Source organism: Lepisma saccharinum, chromosome 11, assembly GCF_977018435.1.
Source record: "Lepisma saccharinum chromosome 11, izLepSacc3.1, whole genome shotgun sequence".
Taxonomy (NCBI): Eukaryota; Metazoa; Arthropoda; class Insecta; order Zygentoma; family Lepismatidae; genus Lepisma; species Lepisma saccharinum.
Window position 1 is genome coordinate 60,799,009 of NC_139239.1, and position 20,040 is coordinate 60,819,048.

A 20,040-nucleotide genomic window follows, 5' to 3' on the forward strand; every position below is an offset into this window, starting at 1 on the left:
TTCTCGATCTGGGCCAGTAGACTGGCAAATTCGTCAGCAAAACTCCATGCTAGCCAACGCTATGGGTCACACATTCCCATCTTACTGAAGACAAGATTTATTGATAAAAATAAACAGCATATTGCATATAAAAGGAGGTAATTTGTTTGTAACATCATTGTTTACAACACACTTACATATATGCAAGGACGTATTCAGGGGGTCCAGCGGGTCCGGAACCCCCTAAACAATAGTGTTACAAACAAATAACCTTCTTAAATTACGTAATGAAAATATACTTGTTGAGCATCTGTTGTACAGTATAACCCGATGGTTATTTATTTCTGCCGAACTTACTTGAAGACACGATGGCGCAGTGGTAGCGTCGTCGCCTTGTAATCAAGGGGTCCCGGGTTCGATACCCGGTGGAGGCACAAGTGGTTCGGATCCCACTTTAAACTGTAGGTCCAGTCCCGATTAGCCTTACTGTGCATAAAGTGGACTTAAAACACCAAATCAATCCAATCAATCCAATTACTTGAAGACAATGACTATGGGATCATATGGCCTTGAAGAACACTGTCAAGGAAGATTTATGCACTACCGCTTATGATAATATGCATAAAATATTAATCAGGAACTTTACTTTTCGTCAACTGAATGTAACATTCTCTTTTGTTAATCAATAAATATTAAATTCTTTATCTACTTTACATTATAACGTACTGTTATATCTGTATTCACATATATGTTTTACCTATTGGTGTAATAATAACAATACAAAATTTAAAAAAACATTAATTAATATGCAAAAGTAGCTCGTACATTAATTAATATTATTTTAATACAATTTAATATATTTATAATGTAATTATTTTAATTTAAGCATTGTCTTATTATTATTATTATTATTTTCTGAGACACTTGGTTCAGGCCTCTCCCCTCTGAAATATATTTCTAGATACGGGCTACATGATGGTGAACCAATACAATACATTGCAGGCAATATTCTAGATATGTACATTTGAGAAATTTTCAGCGAAAAATGCATTCTCGACCAGGACTTGAACCCCGGTCTCTGGCATATCGTGCCATTACACTAACAACTTTTTTTCTTTACAAAAGGACAGCCCCTAAGCGGAAGCTTCCCCCATCACACTTCATTCACTCATACCATTCCACTCAATTTTCAATTTTAGGACTTTTCAGGACAGGCAACCACAAACATCCATGCCCAAGCCGGGATTCGAACCCTGGACCCCTGGCGTTGTAGTGCGATGTGTTAACCACTCCGCCACGGGGGCCGACACCACTGAGCTAGCAAGCCGGTCTGGCTTCGCCTGATTTTTCGCTATCGCTGTTCTACGTAGTATACTGTATCTCCTGTGTGTGCCTAATCTACAATAATTAACATCTCTACGCTGGGAGGAACCAGGCAACGTCGAAGTCTACTGTGTTTCAAAGGCAACAGATCCCGTTGCGGTAGCACTGGAAGAGAAGAATCCACGCAGGTAAAACAGCGATAGCGAATAATCAGGCGAGGCCAGGCTGGCTCGGTAGCTCAGTGGTGAAAAATATAAAAAAAGAAATAATAAAAATAAAAAAATATAGAAAAAAAAGAAAAAAGTGGTAGAGCAATGGCACGGTATGCCAGAGACCCGGATTCGAGTCCTGGTCGAGCCTGCACTTTTCGCTGAAAATTATTTCTACGTAGTACATCTTCTATGTGTGCCTAATCTTCAATGTACATTTGGATCTTGAATAATATTTTTTAAAAAATCACTCACAGAGTTACTTTTCAAAAGTAACTGGGTTACAAATACAGTTACTTTGTTCGAAAAGTAAGCCAGTTACAGCTCAGGATGTATTTGTGAAAGAGTGCTCTTGTATACACATGTAGAGTGCAACGCGAGCAGCGAAACTGAATCGTTGTAAAATGGAGTGTGCTAGGAAGGTGGCTTCGCCGGTCGCGTTTGTGCAGCGAGAAACCTCCATCACGTCATCTGATTCGTGAGTGACAGTGAAGTGAGGGGTTGTAATTAGGACAGAAAAGGAGGGCGACTCCCCCTCCCTCCTGCAGTATTTTTTCAACCTCTTAACGCACGTAGCTCCGCCATTGCTCTGCTTCTTGCAGGTATTTCGGTCACCTTGTATCTCTCCCTTATCATCTATTATTACATTCACTTTTTCTCTGTGTTATTCTCTACCCTATCTCCAACACACACAATACCCTCTCTTCACTGTGTTAACCTCCATTAAGTCTCCAAACAATCTTCTCTATGATGCGTTATTATCTCCTCCTCTATTATCTAACTTTCCAACACACACAACACTCTCTCCTATCTCTTTCCATATGGTCGCCGCGAGAAATGTTTGTAGGGGGGGAAGGCTTTTGAAATAACTTGATTAGTAGAAATAATAGCAATAATAATTATTGCCGCTGTTATAATTGTTACTTTACAATAATAACTGTCATAAAGAAATAAAAATAAACAATTTATTATTATTATTATGTAAATGGGGAGACTTCGCTTCTTGATCGACCTGATGAGTGAATATCCAGCATAATTGTTTTCCATTACACAGGTCGACAAATTTACGTAGACTTTTTGTCTCGGGTCTGCATAAAAACATGATTTTCCGAATAAATCGAGTGTGCTGATCACGAAAATGATGCCTGTTGATGCCCGTCAGGTTTGTGCACAATCATCATAATAATAATAATTATTGTATATTTCATTTAGTTACTGTACTGAAATTCATAGTTATTGTACTGTGTACACAACTCGTTGAAGAAAAGGTGAAATTTTATTCATAAAGTTGATGTTCTGTGGCCTCTCACTTAAAACTAATTAACTAACTAATGAACTTTATTTCTGATATTAACAATATTGTAATGAAATGAAAGATGCCAATTTCCAGGGACGTCGACGGACTCTACACTGTGTAATCTCCCTAAATCTCCGAACTATATTCCCCATACTCAATTCTCTCAGTCTCTCGTTTAGCTGTCTTTATTCTCTCTTTCCCTCTTCTCTCTGCAGTGGTTTTTGGTTTTGGAATCTGCAGCCCAAAGACGAATGTTCCCGAGGGCTAAGCACGCGCACAAGCCAGGCTGGAGGATGTTCTGCGAGACGGACCTCGAGGGAGTCATTGCGACGGATGCACAACCGAAAGACCCACTTATCCTCCGGACGGGAAGCGCATGTTCCCCGAGGATGAATGATAACTCACTTAAGCTTCCGGCAGTCAGAAATATGTGCCATCTTTTTTTCCTTACGTACACGGCATGTTACAGCATCATATACGAGAAAGCATGGACGGATCAATAATTTAAACTGTACAGACATAGAGGAAGCATCCTGAATCGTACAATCTCGCTGCAGGCATCAACTTTTGAACCACAAGATGAGAATGAAGGATAGAATGCGTTGTAGCCAAATCAGAAACAATCGAAAAGAGAAGCACTAAGTTTTAGTACTGGTGAGTACTGAAGGAAGACAGAAGTGTGTGTAGTTACGTTCACAGTATTTACGTAGGAACTGTCCCATCGTTTCCGGACAGAAGTATTATATTGATGGAAATAAGCAGAAACTGATGTCCAATCTGTTTTATTTATGGTAAGGGGTGGACCAATTTCATAAAATAAAATTGAACGCTGGGTGCGTGAAATGGTATTACACCACAGAATAAACTAACCTCCTGAAAAAAAATGTCCAGTAACATATAAATATGAAATAACTTCCTAAAAGTCTGCCAGCATCATTTCTAACTGAACCTAAGGGAAATTTCAAAACGTAACTATTAAGCAAATTATATTTCTCATATAGAATAGAATTTATTAAATAAATGTGGGTACCTAAGATTTTGATTCCAATTTCCAAATTAATAAATGCATCATGTAACACAAAGGTAATATTTTCTACGAACTGCTGATAAGATAAGTCAAAGCAATACAGTTTGAGATTTCACTCCTTGCTTAGTGGGAAAGAAATAGGTTCTTGAGCGCATAATAAAAATGCGCCATCTATACTGATCAAATATATTAAAATTTCTTTGTTAGAATAAAAATCAAGTTTTACCACAGAAATTCATGTCAAAATTATGATATTGTTGAATAACTCGCTTTAAACAAATACAAGTTGTGATCACAACAACGCAGGGAGAGTGAGCAAAAAATGGGGTTTCTTGAAAGTTTACGAACTGAGTGGTGCAAGGTAGGTTTTAAAGGGAGGGATTAAAGGTTACAACCAAATGGGTTTCAATTTAACTTGACAATAGAAAATTTCCGGATTCATAGAACACAGTCGGCTGCTATGCCTGGGAGACCCGGGTTCGATTCCAGGGGGTGATCATGCTGCCTTTTCCCTGCATAAAGCTGTTTTGGAGTTCTCCCAGTCTCAATGGGTACCTGGAGGCAATACTGGGTGTAAAGGCGACGGAGGGTGGTCAAGTATATGGATTTAATAAAGAAAGATACAAGCATAGAACAACGAATATTGCAATGCTCAAAACAGCTTTTATCATGAAACTAACATGATGGAAGCAATCTGTCATCAGCTGCTGTTATGATGCAATTCATTATCGGCTTGAACGGATACAAGCTTTTACTTTTTTGCTCATCTTTGCAGCGCGTGACTGAAGAACTGGAATGGCGGGGGGGAAGGGGGGCAAGCATAATTGGTGAGAAACAAGCATTTGTAAACAATCCAGGAGAAACGCCCTGGGAAGATCTCCTAGTTTCCACTTTTGTGCGAACTTCCGGTAATGATTTCATTATCAAGATCTCCAAGCGTAATTGGACCCAAAAAAAAACTATGGTTGAAAGTGCTTTCCTTCCCTCCTTGTTTTTAACGGGGAAAGGGAAGTAAACGTATATCAAAACGCATTGTGGAAGATAGAAAGTTTCACGCAACTTAAGAGTTGGGGAATTTCTTTTAAAAAGTAACTTAGCTTCTATTTAAAAGGCAACTTGCTTTTTGTCTAAAAGGCATCTATTAAAAATAGGAAATTGCAGTCAATAAACATTATAATTCACTTATCTTACACAGAGATATGTTTCCACACATCAAAGTTTCACATTTCCGGCAGTTAAATGGAGCTGTCAGAGTGAACCATCCCAAGAAAATTATCTAGCCGCAGTTGAAAAGACTGTACAATTTAGCCTCTCCTCTGCATTAGCCAAGAGATGTCACAGAACTGCTTCAGAGACTTCGGGAGATTTCAGGTGAAGAGTGGAGCCAAATATTTCAAACTGCTTCTGAAAATTGTCAACACACATTCTATTCTGAAATTTCGATTCCAAGAATAACAAAAAAAGAAAGGGATAATTATCCTCGTACTATTATAAAGGGGTGACGCACCAATGGCCTTGGGGAATGGGTACCCCTGGCTGGACCCCACCCAAATTTACTTTCTGGATACGCCCCTGGTTGACTCGGATACGCCCCTGGTTGACTCAGGAGATGACCTTATAACATGAACCCAAGATGGCGCCCCTAACTCATTTGTTGTCCTAATCAAGAACTGAGCAAAGAAAAAGAGTTTCAAAACTTTTTGCTCTATAGTGTATTGGTTACCAATTTCAGAAACTTACTATACTATCTGGAGGAACTTATATCCTTTCTGCATCAACTGGTGTATTGGAAAATTTCCAACTCGCGGATTTCCATTTTGCGGATCACTTTTAAAAAATATTTCTTTTCTATGCCATTAAGAGTTTCGATTGTGACTAAATCTTTTGTTGTGCAAAATTTTGTTTTTACTCTATATTTAGAACTGCATGGTTCAGAGAAAGTACCGCTTGAAAATGAAAAACAATCAGGTTTTTATGATATACATTTTCGAAGTTTGGGTTGCGTGACTTTGAAAACCACGTGCTACATTTGTTTGGACTCAATTCGTGCTCAGTCGTCTGCTGCGACGTCACCACTAATATGGTCATTTGCTACTATTCCAGATCGGACGCATTCGCTTTACTCGATTTACTATTCTTCTTTACCTTCTCCTCTCTAAGGTATGTGTTATATATATCGACGTATTCTCCAAAATCTCATCTCTACATTGATGTACGATGCACTTCACATTTTTTTAATAACTGCTGTCAGAATTCTTAAAAAGTTACTCCTTGCAATGGATAACTCCGTATTATCTCATAGGCTAAAACCGCGTGAGATGTTTGTTTGGACTCAATCTTGCAGCGTGACGTCACACTAATATGGTCCATTCTAAATGCTGAAACACCATGCAAAACCGCACCCACCAAATTTTAGTGCAGAATTTCTCTCACGGCAGAAAGAGCCCAAAACGACTAATCGGTCCATTAGCAGCAGGACGCAGCTAAATCGTTTTGCAATTGTCCCCCCCCCCCAACACCCTCCCTTCCCATTTGCAGATAGCCCCCACGTGTCGTCCTCCGACGATCGAAAGCAATTTGCCGCGTGCGCTCAGAATGATCAATTTTCACGTGAGTTTGTCGCTTCATTACCGAACAAACACACCGACTGAAGCGTGCATGCTCTCTGCTGGCCCGTGAGCAGCTGCTCCGTCAACCGGAAGCCCAGAGGAGATCGCAGGAAGGACCACGTGACTCCTCACAGCGGCGGTTGGGAGTGCAATTTTGTTCCGGCAATAAGACAGGAAAAGAACATGTCTTGGTGTGTGTTGCAAACACGAATTTCTTTGAATGTACAGTCACCGCCAATAAAAATGGGACACCTAGATCCTGAAATACTCCCTTCCCTGTAAGGCGTTATGTGTGTTGCATAACTCTACGGCTGTGGTAGAAGTTGTCATTGAAAATTTGCTATTAAAAAAATAAAAACAAACTTACCGTCGTATAGTTAGGCAACACACATAACGTCTTGCACGGAAGCGTGTATTTCAGGATCTACATAGGTGTCTCATTTTTATTGCTGGTGACTGTACATGTGGCACCAAGGTATTCTGGCGCATTCCTTGTGTTCTGTCAGCACACCCTTCTCATCTAGGATGAACCAAATGGTAACGCTCGTCTTCGGTGCGAGGGCCTCCCCGATGGCGCAGTGGTAGCATCGTTGCCTTGTAATCTAGGGGTCCCTGGTTCGATACCCGGTGGAGGCACATAGTGGTTCGGATCCCACTATAAACTGTAGGTCCAGTCCTGATTAGCCTTACTGTGCACAAAGTGGACTTCAAACACTAAATCAAATCAAACCAATCTTCGGTGCGAGTGCTCTCGGGTTCGATAGCCAACATCGGTTAAAGGATTAAGCTGTGAATAATAAAACTGTAGCATAACTGCACTAAATTCTTCGCAAAGTATGCAAAGCAGTGTGCGGATTAACGGGGGGCGGCACACACAAAAAAATTATCCCCGACAAAAGAAAATTATTTTTATCCTTGCCACATGTTTGTCCGCTCAAAGAAAATGGAATTCGAAAACATATAGTATACCATTGCTTAACTATGTAACAAATGATTTTTCAATTGTGTTTGTGTCCATTACTGATCCAGTCATCAAAGATGTCCCTGCTGAAAACGATGCAATCTTGTGGATTCTGCAACTGACCAACCTCACCGAAACCACAGCAGGCTGTTTTGAGCTTAAGTTTTCATGGCATAGTGTCAATATTTTACATGTACGTATTAAAGTGTTCACATTAAACTTGTAGGTACCTGGTAGATTAGGTGGACGTTAAGGTTGAACTTGGCAATACAAATTTGGTCAAGTTTCCTGTGTTATTAGTTCAATGGATCTTTTGGGGTTATCTTAGAATTTAATGACCTACGTTAGAACCAGTGCCCTAAGGTACTCAAAACTACAAATTTGCATATCCAAAAAAAAAGGTCTACCTCCCAAAATGAAATGACAAATACGTTCACTCTGTCTCCCCCCCCCCTCCCAAAGCAAAAAGCTTAATTCACAGAGTGGCGAAAAGGACATTCAGTCAACAAAACAAACAAAATTTGAGTTGTTTGTTTCAAGAAGTAAAGTTTCTACAAACGGAACATAACATAGCAGTCTATACGCACGCAAAGAGATAACCCCACAGGCTAGGAGTTCTAGGGCTAAAAGAAACCAAACGTTATAGATTATAAAACAAGGGACTGCAAGCAGGAAAGCAAAGCAAAGAATATTTCAGGCTTGCCAAAAGCCCTCTGTGACTACCAGTGCCAACTAGGTCGCCTATTCATCACATGCTAGAAGCTATTTCCAGACTGTTACACACACACACACACGCATGCAAACGAATCACTGGCCAGTTGCTTCCGTACGCAATCCTTTTGACGAGTTAATGTTCCCCAGAGTAGTGTCATGTTTTGAAACGTCGGGTTAAAACACTTGTCAGTCAAACTTAAAAAATCTTAAATCATTTTTAACCACTTTATTAAGACGCAGAAATAACCACAGTTAAAATCAGATCTCAGTGGCATTGGCACAGCGCTCTACGAAGTCAGAGGTCCTAGATTTGAATCCCGGCCCGGGCATAGGTGTTCTTTGGTCAATCTCATGATATCATCAATCATTCTCATCGTCGAAATTTGCCAGAAGTAACAGAAAAGCGAAGTAAAACAAACGAAATCAATCGAACAGTTCAGATTTTTTCTCTGTATTTCAGTTAGGAACAAGGTTCATCGTGTCAAATTGAATATGCGAAGCACAAAAAATAAACGATTGATAAAAATGGAGAAAGGGACACAACAGAATAATTAACTATGCGAACATCAAACGTTGACATGGTTGCAAGTTTATCAAAGCGTAACATGATATTCCATGCGTTCAGCCTCGTCTCGCAAAAAAAAATACACGCGTTTCGACTGGCTGGCCAACCCTTTTGTGTCAATTGGCGAGTTTTTTTTTCTACACATGTTTGTTGATGAAGTTACTCGTTTGTACTTGTATGGCGGGTCATACTTCATTGCTCGCACTCTTCAATTCTCATTTTCTACATTTTTACTAGTGAACGAACGACAGCGGCAGAAAAATAGGAACGGGGGGCGATATTATTTTTCTGGGAACACAGTAACATTTTATATGCCTCAAATAGCACATAAAAATGCATACCAGGGCTAAAACAACCTTTCATATGTAGTTTTTCTAAGTAACCTGGTCGACCGGGGGAGATCCCCCCAACCCCCTTCCCCTCTGAAGTTGTCATTATAGTGAACATTGTACTCCTTTGGTAAAACAAGAAATCTGGGCGTAAGAATATTAATTCAAAACCTGGATACATTCTAGATCGCTACTCAAATGTTGCAAAGTAAACAAAGAACTTGGGAGCTACGTAGGTGCTGCTGGCTTTCGTACTCAAAGAACATGTGTGATGGTGTGGGTGACTGTGAAAGTAGAGGTGACAGTGTGTGAAGGTGGTTGTAAGAGTGACAGTGTGGAGGTGGGTGGGAGGGTGTCTGAAGTTGGATATGAGGGTGCCAGTGTGTGAAGGTGAAGTTAACAGGGTGTGAAGGTGAGGATGACAATGTATGAAGGTGAAGATGACATTATATGAAGGTGAGGGTGACATTGTATGAAGGTGAGGGTGACATTGTATGAAGGTGAAGGTGGACGTGAGGGTGAATGTGAGGGTGAGGGTGAAAGTAAAGGTGTAGGTGAAGGTAAGGTCAAAACGTTGACGTGAGGGTGAAGAATGCTGAGATACAGAGAACACCCCTTGGTGAAACTGTACAAAATGGAAGGGAACGGAACGCGTTTCACGGCAGGAAACAGGAACACAGCATCAAATTTAAGGAAACGCGCTCGCAGAGGAATTTCAATTGCGCAAGTCGGGATGAGTCTCGTCTGCTCGTCTCGCTCTTGAGAAAGCGAAATCAAGCAGCGACCTCTCCCACTTTCCACGACGCAGAAAACAATATGCCTCGATTACTAAAACAAATTATCCAAGTTCTTCGAGTTTCACGGAGCGGAAAACGCTTTTTAATTTTCCTTTTTACGATGTTCTGGGAACGAGCGTCTTCACATTTCATTTTTTTCTTCCCTTTTTTCCGAGGGTGAATATAAAGAGCTCGTTGAATGTTCTCACGGACCCTGAACTGTTTGCCTGTGATAAACGCTAATTGGGCTCTTAAACTGCAACCCACTTTTGCCAAAGGGAGAATTTATGAGGATATCAAAGCTGTGTGAGGAGAAAAATGGGACGAAGTGCATTATTGGTCTTATTTTAGTCAGGCACTCTCACGGGGCATTCAGAGAATAATTTATTGCCGGAATTTTCATGAATACTACACCCGGCGTGGTATGGCACACTGACTACTGGCGTCCATTCTTCAAGAGGTTCGTAAAGTTTATCTGCTTCGTTTCTGCACCAAGTTTAGGTGTGAGAATGGGATGAACAACAAACATCTTACTTGGGATTCGACCCCGGTATCTCTGATTCTAACAGAAATATGCTAATATAAATGATGAAGCATCTACTTTATGCATGAAAAGTTAAGCGATTTTCTCGCTTAGTAAAATTGCCAATCTCCGTGACGGAGTGTTTAGCATAACGAGCTGCGAAGGCAGGAGCGAGGTGACTTTTTCGCTGCTCGTTCGTCGACTTAATAAGGTCGTTTGAGCCCCACCCCTCTCCCCCTTTGGGGAAGGGAAATTTGAACCAACTTCTTCTCTTATATTATTCCCTGTATTCTTTCGGTACCGTTACTGCTTTTTCTCTTCCGTGTCGTCTTTCTACGGTTCATCTTTTGTTTCTTAATCTCTTAGTGACCACAACGAATTTAGATGAGAGTTGAAGGGGTCCGCAGCCCCCGAAAGATAATTAAAAAAAAAAACTATTTCAAATACGATTTCTTTATTACAACCGTACTTATATGAAGATACGTATTCAATTGAGATTAATCATTTTGTACAGTGTGTACAAAAATTAATGCATAATGAGGCACATTAATTTCCTTCGTTAAAAGCTGGTTTTTAATACAAATATTTAGTGATTTAATTAATTTATTAATTGGTGTGCGTGTGTATGTGCTTTATCTTTATTTTCACTCCATCATCTTATCCTTCATATAACGACAATAATAATAACGATGGAGTGGTATTACTTGAAGATCTCTCCCAAGGTATTTTTCCAAATAACAACCCTTTCCCCTTCTTTACTGGCACTCTTCCTCCTACTGTATTTTCTTACTTGCTCCTTCCCTATCCTTCTTTCTATCTACTTGTTCGCATCTCTTATTTCCTCCTTTCTCTTGTCTCGTTCTATCAGGCATTAAAGCCGCGTTTACACCGGGGTTGCTAACAAATGTTGTTAACATTTCGAAAAACGCTTGTGAATTTGTTATCAACATTTCATGTTAGCAACAGATTTCCCGTGTTGGCAACTGAAATTTTGTTATAAACAAGAAGTCGGTAAAGATGAACAACATTTGTTACCAACACATGTTAACAGAGCCTTTTCCATGTTAGCAACATTTCCCCCGCTTCCTCTCCCGCCACCATCACGGCAGTGACAGCCAGCCAGAGAGTGCGACAGCATAGTTTCGTGCGAGGTGCGTTTTGTTTTGTAATTTAATGGGAAATCTTTTGAGTGAGCTGGAATGGTCAAAGGATCAAGTGCTGAACTTAGTTCAATTGTACCGCGAGAAGCCTTTCTTTGGGACCAAACTTGTCCACAATTTAAAGACAAAAACCAACAGGTCACTTCCGCTACAATTAGCCCCTGCCCGCAGTGAAGGTCTCACCCAGAATATTCTTGGTCTTCTCTGTTGCTCCAAAATGCCACATAATGCCATAGAGAGTACAACTTTCTCCACACTCGACATCTTGCAGCCAAAATGCTAACAAAAGTTATTAACAAAGTTATTAACAAAAACAAAGTCAAAACTAGTGTTCTGGTTACCAACATTTGTTGACATCGGTTGTTAACCGTGTTGGTAAGAAAAAGTTAATAACATTTGTTGGTATCAAAAAGTTAGTAACATTTGTTGGTAACAAAAAGTTAATAATATTTGTTGGTAACATTCGGTGTAAACGCGGTTTAAGTGCACAACTGCTGAATTCCCACACACTGTCGGTCGCGTGGACACTATTGGCACTCATGTCGTTTTCTTCACCTACGAAGCTCTTTCCACAATGCAAAAAGTCTTCGCACGGTGGTTTTACAATTTGCACATACGCATTCACCACCATCCATTTCTCATCCGAAGATAAAAGGTAGAGGTGTTTATTTTAAATCAACCTCCTTCGCCCTCACGACTCTCCTACCTTCATAATTCTTCCGGGGGGCGAGGATAAGGATCCACCCTCATGGGAGCTCTTCCGGTTTATGGTAAACACCTCACCGTAAAGTCTGTTCAATCCTAAAAACCTAGAAGCACTACAAATGACAGCTACAAAGAAACCTTCCATGGCGCACAGCAGCGCCAGTTAGGATGAAAAACAACATAACACGGAGAGGGCCGTTGACTCTATCAACAGGAGCGGTTCGCTTTGGCAACAGCGGTAGCCGGTTCGACGGCGTGGTTGGTTTTCGCTGACACAACCTCGTACTCTCGTCCGCTCTTTTGGCGCGAGAAAGGAACGGAATTAAGCTTTTTGCCCTAAAATAGGTTCTTTCTGGAAATAGTCTCTTTGCGAATGACAATGATTATATCCGGCGCGGTCACCATCTTTATGGCAGTGACCCTCTGTTGACGCGTTTACCTGCGAAGGAACTTGCTGTCAAACAGCCAATTAGACCTACCGCTTAAGCAAGAAGCGACAACATTAAAATCCCTCCTCCCCGAAGCAGCCAACAGGAAAACAGGATTTTGTCAAAATAACCGTTTTGCGCTGTGATTGCACACCGGTTCCCAGAGCGGCGGCATTATAGTGGAAATTAAGTGTAAACAGCAAAAAAAAAGAATATAGATTGCCTTAAGCCAAACTATTAGGAGATACGTAAAGGTTGGTGCTATCCGGTATTGGACTGAACAAAATATATTATCCCCAAATTAGGTCATTCCCAGAACGAGGGGCTACAACTGCAGTTGAAAAATTCTCCCAGAAAAGGACTCTGAACGGAAATATATCAGAGAAGAAGTGAGAGACTGCGTTTTCTCCCTCCTAGTTTATCCTCGGAGTCAAAGAAGAGCAATATATTTGAAACCTGGTTATCGCGCACCTGCTCCCAAACCCGTCCCCCCCCCTTTCCCGCTCAGGCAGCCATATTTCTTCACGTTCCCTGTTGTGGGCTGTTTTCTTGCATAACACGTGCTTAGCGGTATACTCAAGGGCAGATAAATATCAGGAAGAAAGAAGCGTAGGAATAAATACTCTACAGGAGGTAAGGTGACGTGCGTTGCTATGCGTTCTTACCATAAGCTTTATAGTAAAAATAAAAAATAAAAATAATGAAAAAAAATGGTACTGAGTGCAACCACATCTTGAAGAAGAAGATAAAAAATTGTTCCCAGAAGAGTTGTATTTGAACTGTCTATCCTGCTCGCATTTTCAGCTGGCGGCTGGGGAACAACGAATCAGCGATTAGTTAAATTCTCTTCGACTGACATCGGGAATTTTCGTGTCACAAGACACACCCCCTGATGGAACGAAACAAATAAGCGTCGGCTACACAATGTTGCCAAACGTACTGTAAAACGGGGGGAAGTTGTACAATAGTACATAAAGCACTGAAAACAAGGAACTGTACAAACAAGCTAATAAAAACAACTGACAAAACAGATGTAAGCTTGGCAACGTTGTAACGGGAGAGCGATGTTACTCCTACAGCTTTTACTTCGCAACTGAGGTTGTTGACACTCATCGAGGCACACGCCCTCGAAGACGATTGGTGGACAGATGGAGCTTTGTAGGTCAGCCGCCAGTTGGGCCCGCGATCAGTATAACCTTATAAAATGTGCAATTTTATGTTAACAGGAGTGTACAAAAAATTCGCTTCGAGTTCACTTTAAGATCATATAGGATAATTACAACTGGTCACACAGTATAAAATGAGGTCAGAAATACTGATTCTTGCAAAATACCTATTGAAAATGACTACGACACAGAACATTAGATATTATTTAGGTAACACACACACACACACACACACACATATATATATATATATATATATATATATATATATGCATATGTGTGTGTGTGTGTGTGTGTGTGTTTTCAGAAATATTTCTAACGAAGTTCACTTTCGTTGATTGAATGAATTAGGTTAGTTTACTTCACGTTTCTGTCACTTTTGGCTAATAGTGAAGTGTTAGCGCACTATGTTATTGAGAAGGTCTCGTATCAGACAAATCACAAGGTGTTGCGGTTATAATTTTTTACAACCCGAAACGCAACGACGAACGTACACACGTTCCAAAATTCAGCCCGACCAATCGAGATTACGATTTTAAAATAACTTAAAACATTCGAAGTAAGATAGAACACAATTGCACTTTCTCCGCCTTTTATCATTTGGCACTTAACTTACAGAGGGCAGCACGAGTTATTGCTTCAGTGACCACTTTCTACAAGACCCATATTCGGTCACTCTCGATTCTTGTTTGGAGTTACAAGCAGAATTTGGTTGTGGTTATGAAAAGAGATTGAATGTGTGAAATTATGGTCTGTGTGGAGCGCCAAGCGTAAAACAAGGCGTGAACACATTGTAGAGTGTTGTGATTTATTAATTAGCACGTGTTTTATGGTCGATGATGATGCAAGTTTAAAGTATTTTATTACGAAGAAACTCCCGTGAAATTTGTCAAACACACGCGATGAGAATGCGAGAGAGGGTAACAAAATTTTGATTGAGTTGCATAGTTCTTAATCTACACGATTAGACAATTGCAGTTCCTACAGTCTTTCAGTAACACACTCCTGCCTTAAACGCCAGGGGCGACTTATGGGCCGGACGCCGTCCTCAGGGGTTGAAAAACCACATCGTCCCCCTTGAGTAGCGCCAGAAACTTATTTCTGATCATATAACCGTGGATATTTGTTTAGAAAAAAGGAGTTGAAGTTATTGAGATAGCCTATTTGAAGTTACTGCTGCATAACATGTTAAGTATATTGCAAAATCATGTAGCAATTTAGGCTAAGAGATTACTGTTATTTACATATCATTATGTATATAAACCCACAATAAACGTGTTCTCTAACAATAGGTATTTAAAAAAATAATGCTATTATTTTTCCTCGTTAAAACTGATGTAACATGGTCACGTTATTATTAAGTAGGGGTGTGAAGTAGGAGGACCAGGGTGGAAACGTAGGGGGTAGCAGGATATAAATTGGGGGAACCCAAATCAACCTCGCCGGGCGAAAATTGGCTTGAACCGCCTCTGATAAACGCATTAAAACTTGAGCATGAGACTCCACAACATACACATGTGTTGTGTTATTTGCAAAAGTGCATTTCCTCCACCATTACTTATATTTACTATCAACTCTAAATGCACGTTTATTGTACAGTATGAGGAGAAATCAGAAAGTAAGGTATCCTAATTAATATCTAATGTTCTATTCCACATCTGCTGCTTGGTTGAGATGAAGTTCAGAACTTGACTTGTAGATGGCAGTTGCTTCCCGTGGCAGTTCTATGTGAATCCTAAAGACTAATATTCTAGCTTACTGTTACACTAGCAAGTGGACACCTGTATTTTCTATTTTTATCAAACACATTTCTGTACATACATGATAAATAACGCAATTATTCATTATTATTATTATTACAACTGGTTCTGCTAGACCCTTTCTTTTGAATATCAACTAACTTCGGGCAATAACATTTGTACGCTTAGTCGAAATCACTTCTTTTTTAAAAAATTTAATATCAAAAGGAAATGCAATAAGCTTTAAAAAAAATCGCTGTGTGTCGCTTTACGATCGGGCGGTTCTGGCGCCCCAAAATTCATGCCTCCAAGTCTACTGTGCATTAATGTAAATTTAGCGTTGGTTCACAGATTCAAGTTTTAATAACTTAAATAACTGATCTACCCCATACTATACTAAATCTTCATAATACGTAATTCTTGCGCTAAACATCATTATTAACAATACTATAGATCATGAGTTCACAAAATTAATTTCTCTCACCATCTTTCTACAATTCCCAATAACCTATCATAATTACCACCCCAACCTAATAGGTAAATTAAGGTACGTCAATACATTTTGACGTCATCACAATTAGGCAAAAAATTACGAATGGTATAGGAATAAGGTAACATCGCCAATAATCAGAGAACACTTCCCTATAAAACTCACAACGAATTTGAAAAACAATTTGTAACACCTGCGATTATCCAAAGAGGTTAAAAAGAAGACCTGCGATTATCCAAAGAGGTTAAAAAAAGACCTGCGATTATCCAAAGAGGTTAAAGACCTACGATTATCCAAAGAGGTTAACAAAAAGAGAGTCGTTGAAATAGTGGACAATCTATGTCCTCGTATCTTTGAACCTGATTATATGTGATCAAAATTGTCTTTTAGTATATTATCTAGACGTGTGTACTGTATACAGGTAAAAAACGAATTTGTTACGCTTAAACAAAAACTGCTTGGTTGAAACTTTTGTTAACAACAAACAAAAAATGTCTTTACTAAATTGGGTACCTTTCACTAAATTATATTTGGTAACTAAACAAATTGGTGAAGTTTGGTCAAAATTGCACAGAAAAAATGTGAACAATAATTTGCTTTCTGCATATTTGAAGTAACATTTAGTCACCACCCTTCTATTTTTGGGTTATATGTAATAATAATTCTGTTTCCAAATAGATTTTCCATATAATTTCGATTGTGCGTCAACGGATATCAATGCCCAGCGTCAGAACAATATAAATGAATCGAGAATTAAAGTTAAAATATTCATTAGCATAAAAAGATACCACTTCTTCATTGGGTCACCTTAATTTTCTCATTCAGTGATTGGGAGCATACTAACAAGTGTAATTGCATGCGGGTAATTGAGCATAATTGGCCTGGCGCATAAAATTCATTTTGAGCAAAAAATAAAATGGTCCTAGCACCATATTTAAAGACTGACGTTTGTAATTGTTGGTGCCATAACATTTAACAGTTGCTTCTATTAGTGATTCTCAGATTCCATTTTATGTTTAAACTAAAATATTGACTTGATGCATGGTGGGACACATTTCGATGATTAGACTCTCGCTTGAGACTGTAGATTCCAGTCTGATCGAGCTAGAAACTTTCCTTGCAGAAAGTTTTTGCAGTGCGTCATTTTCAGTACCCTTTACAATCCTTCATGTTCTTGTCGCTCCTTTTATTCAGCCATTTCGACTCTTTTCATTCGTTGCATATTGGAATCGTTTCTCCCTTTTTCTCTTCACGTTATATCCTTTCTCACTTGATATAGAGACAACGTGAGAATGCGAGAGAGAGGGAGGGAAAGAAGATGCACACAAAGAATGAGTGGGTAGAGAAAGATCAAAGGCAAATAGACAGCTTGGAAGCGAAAACTAGAGAAAAGCACAGAATGAATGAGTGAATGGGCTAAAATTTTGGGGGTTGCATCCTTCAAACTATACAAGGAAATTTCCCCTTATCTCTAAATCCTTTACCTGATTTTTTTTTTAAAAAAGGGTGTAAAAAGCCCTTTGAGAAAAGTTAAAAGTGCAAGTTTGAAAATGGGGCTGTATAGCACACACACAACACGCTAAAAAAGGTAAGGAGACACAAATAATATAGCTTTTTTAAAGTTCACTTTATGCACAGAAAGGGTCAGACTGAACCTATAATTTAAAGTGTGTGCCACTGTGTGCCTCCAACGGGTATCGAACCCGGAATACCTTGATTACAGGGCGAAGACATTACCACTACGCTATAGGAGAGCCTTCCAGAAGGAAAGAGAGAGAAATGATGAGGAGGAAAAGCGAGAGACACAGAAGGAGAGATAGGTGAACCGAGACAGCGAAAGCAAGGAAGGAAGAGCCATATAGGCAAAAGAAACACACACGATGTGATGAGTGAAAGATGTGAGCACAAGAGGGGCTGACATGTCTTCTGCTCCTAGTTTTGCCATCCTTATCCTGCAGAAAAACTCACTTTGCAGGTTCGAGTCCCTCACGTGCAGTACTATTCAACCACGCAGGTGTATCACAAGCATCGTGCATGCGCAAGATAAGCCTTGACAAGCACGTCAACGACTTAATGTTGACAAGCGTGCCTCGTAAGATAGTGCAAGGAGTGTGTCAAGGTTAAAACTTCGTTACTACGCAGTAAACTCGACGTACCTGATGCTCCGTTGCTTCCTCTTCCTGCTCCTGAGGTGGATGCTGTGGGACGACCATCTCTTAGTCCAAATGAGTAGTCATATCCAAACAAACGACACACGCAGCCTACGCGGGGGAAAAAAAGCACAAGAAGCTTTGGCGGCGAAGGAAAGTCAGCTGTTCAGCACAGGCTCTTCCACTACACTTCGCACACACATACACACAGATCCCCCTGAGCGCGAGAATGTTGTAACAGCGTTACAACAATCGCAGCCTTCAAGGTTATCTCCACCTACCGAACGATAGGTGGCGTGAAGGTGCCACACTTTCTCCTCGCTCCGAAGAGGGGAGGGTGAAGGCACTGAAGTCGTATCACTGCAGATAACTTTCTACATGTGCATTATTTCGCCAAAACATACAACGGAGATGTACTGCGCTATCTACACTAGATCCTGATAACGTTTATGAGTGACTATGTCTGAAAATTATTCGCAATGGTAGATAAGTGACTGATAGTCTTGAGTTGTGAACAATGCTTCTTCACCATTTGCATTTAATACTGCCATCTCGTGTTGTTTTTTTAAAGATTCACTTTAAAGAGAACAATTATAACACATCCCTTCCAGTGAACGCGATAATAGTGCTACAAAGAATAAGTGTGCATTTTTGTAAAAGCATATAAAATACACTTGCTCAGAATTTAATTATTCCATTCTCTACAGAGTAGGGAGTCCTTTTAAATGCAAACACAACAAAGCTGCGGAAGCAGTGTTGCAATGTCAGACAATGTAAAATGCCTAAGTTAAATTAAGGCACATTTAAATGGAGAAATGGGTCAAGTATTTCTTCAGGTGGTTTCCACGAATAATTAAGCAGCTAAATGTTAAAGAGGCTTCAATATCTTATAGTGTTCAAGATGGAATGGAATAATACGTATAGGTGGGTTCGTCGGCGGATATGTTTCCAAGATTTATCACTACAGCATACAATGCAGTTAGTTTCTGCTTCCCCCTCTCTTTCTTTCTATCATTCCTCGCTTTCTCCTCTCTCTCTCTCTTTCTTTATCTTTTCTCTCGTTCTCCTTTTTCCCTCTTATCTAATCTATCTCTAATTTTTTCCTCTCTTTCTCCTGTCCATCTCTCTCTCTCTCCTCTTTTCTTTGCCTCTCTTTGGTCCTTTTCCTCTTTCTCTTACTTTTCCCACACTACATTTCTTCTTTATCTCTTCCACATTCTTGCCTCCCTCTTCTTTCTTTTGCTCTGTCTTCCTCTCCTTTCTCCCTTTCAGTTCATTTCAGTAGAAAAGAAGTGAAAAATTCCCCACATTTGGTAAAATGAAGCATGGGTTTGCCAACGTGATTATTCCACACCTGGGATCATACGTTACGAGGCATAGGAGTGAAAGGATGGTTGGTGTTACGACGAGAAGCTCTTCACAACTCCACGCGTTCGTTTCCCTGCCCTGTTTCTCACACTTGATGTCACCAGGCTTTCTTCTCGTAACCATTTCCTCGTTTTTTTATTTGCACTTTCTTCCGCGTTACGACCCCTGCGTGGGAGGAAAATTTATTCGGATGTTGGGCGCCTGCACGAGATTTATTCCAGCGTGACTTTTAAATATTTTCTGCCACATTGACCTACAAGCATTCATCTTATCGGCGGAGAGAAAGATCGGCAATAATGCTCCTTTTAGAGCAACGAAGAAAACTTTCGAACGATGAAAAGTGAAGGTTTCTGGAAGTCCAAATCTGTTTTTGTACAAAAGCAAAAGGATGTTCATCGTAGAAAGAAAAGGAAATGAGAAAAAAGGAGAGGAATAAAGAAAATGAAGTAAAAGGGAAAGAAAGAATAAAGAAGGAAATGGAAGAAAAGCAAACGAGGAAAGAAATAGTAAACACAGAAAGGA

The 20,040-nt window shown here is 39.9% G+C and overlaps 1 protein-coding gene across 8 annotated transcripts in view; it reads right to left on the minus strand.

Moving 5' to 3' along the window:
• The window catches only part of LOC145994848 (uncharacterized), a 448,153-nt gene that overhangs the window by 302,696 nt on the left and 125,417 nt on the right, over positions 1-20,040 (minus strand). The window contains exon 1 of one of the 8 annotated variants that reach the window (XM_083131231.1): positions 18,157-18,366. The exons of the other annotated variants lie outside the window; for them this stretch is intronic. Within the exon in view, the coding sequence (XP_082987357.1) occupies positions 18,157-18,213 (57 nt within the window). The 5' untranslated portion in view covers positions 18,214-18,366. Of the gene's footprint in view, positions 1-18,156; positions 18,367-20,040 lie in introns of those variants that run through there. 8 annotated transcript variants of the gene reach the window in all.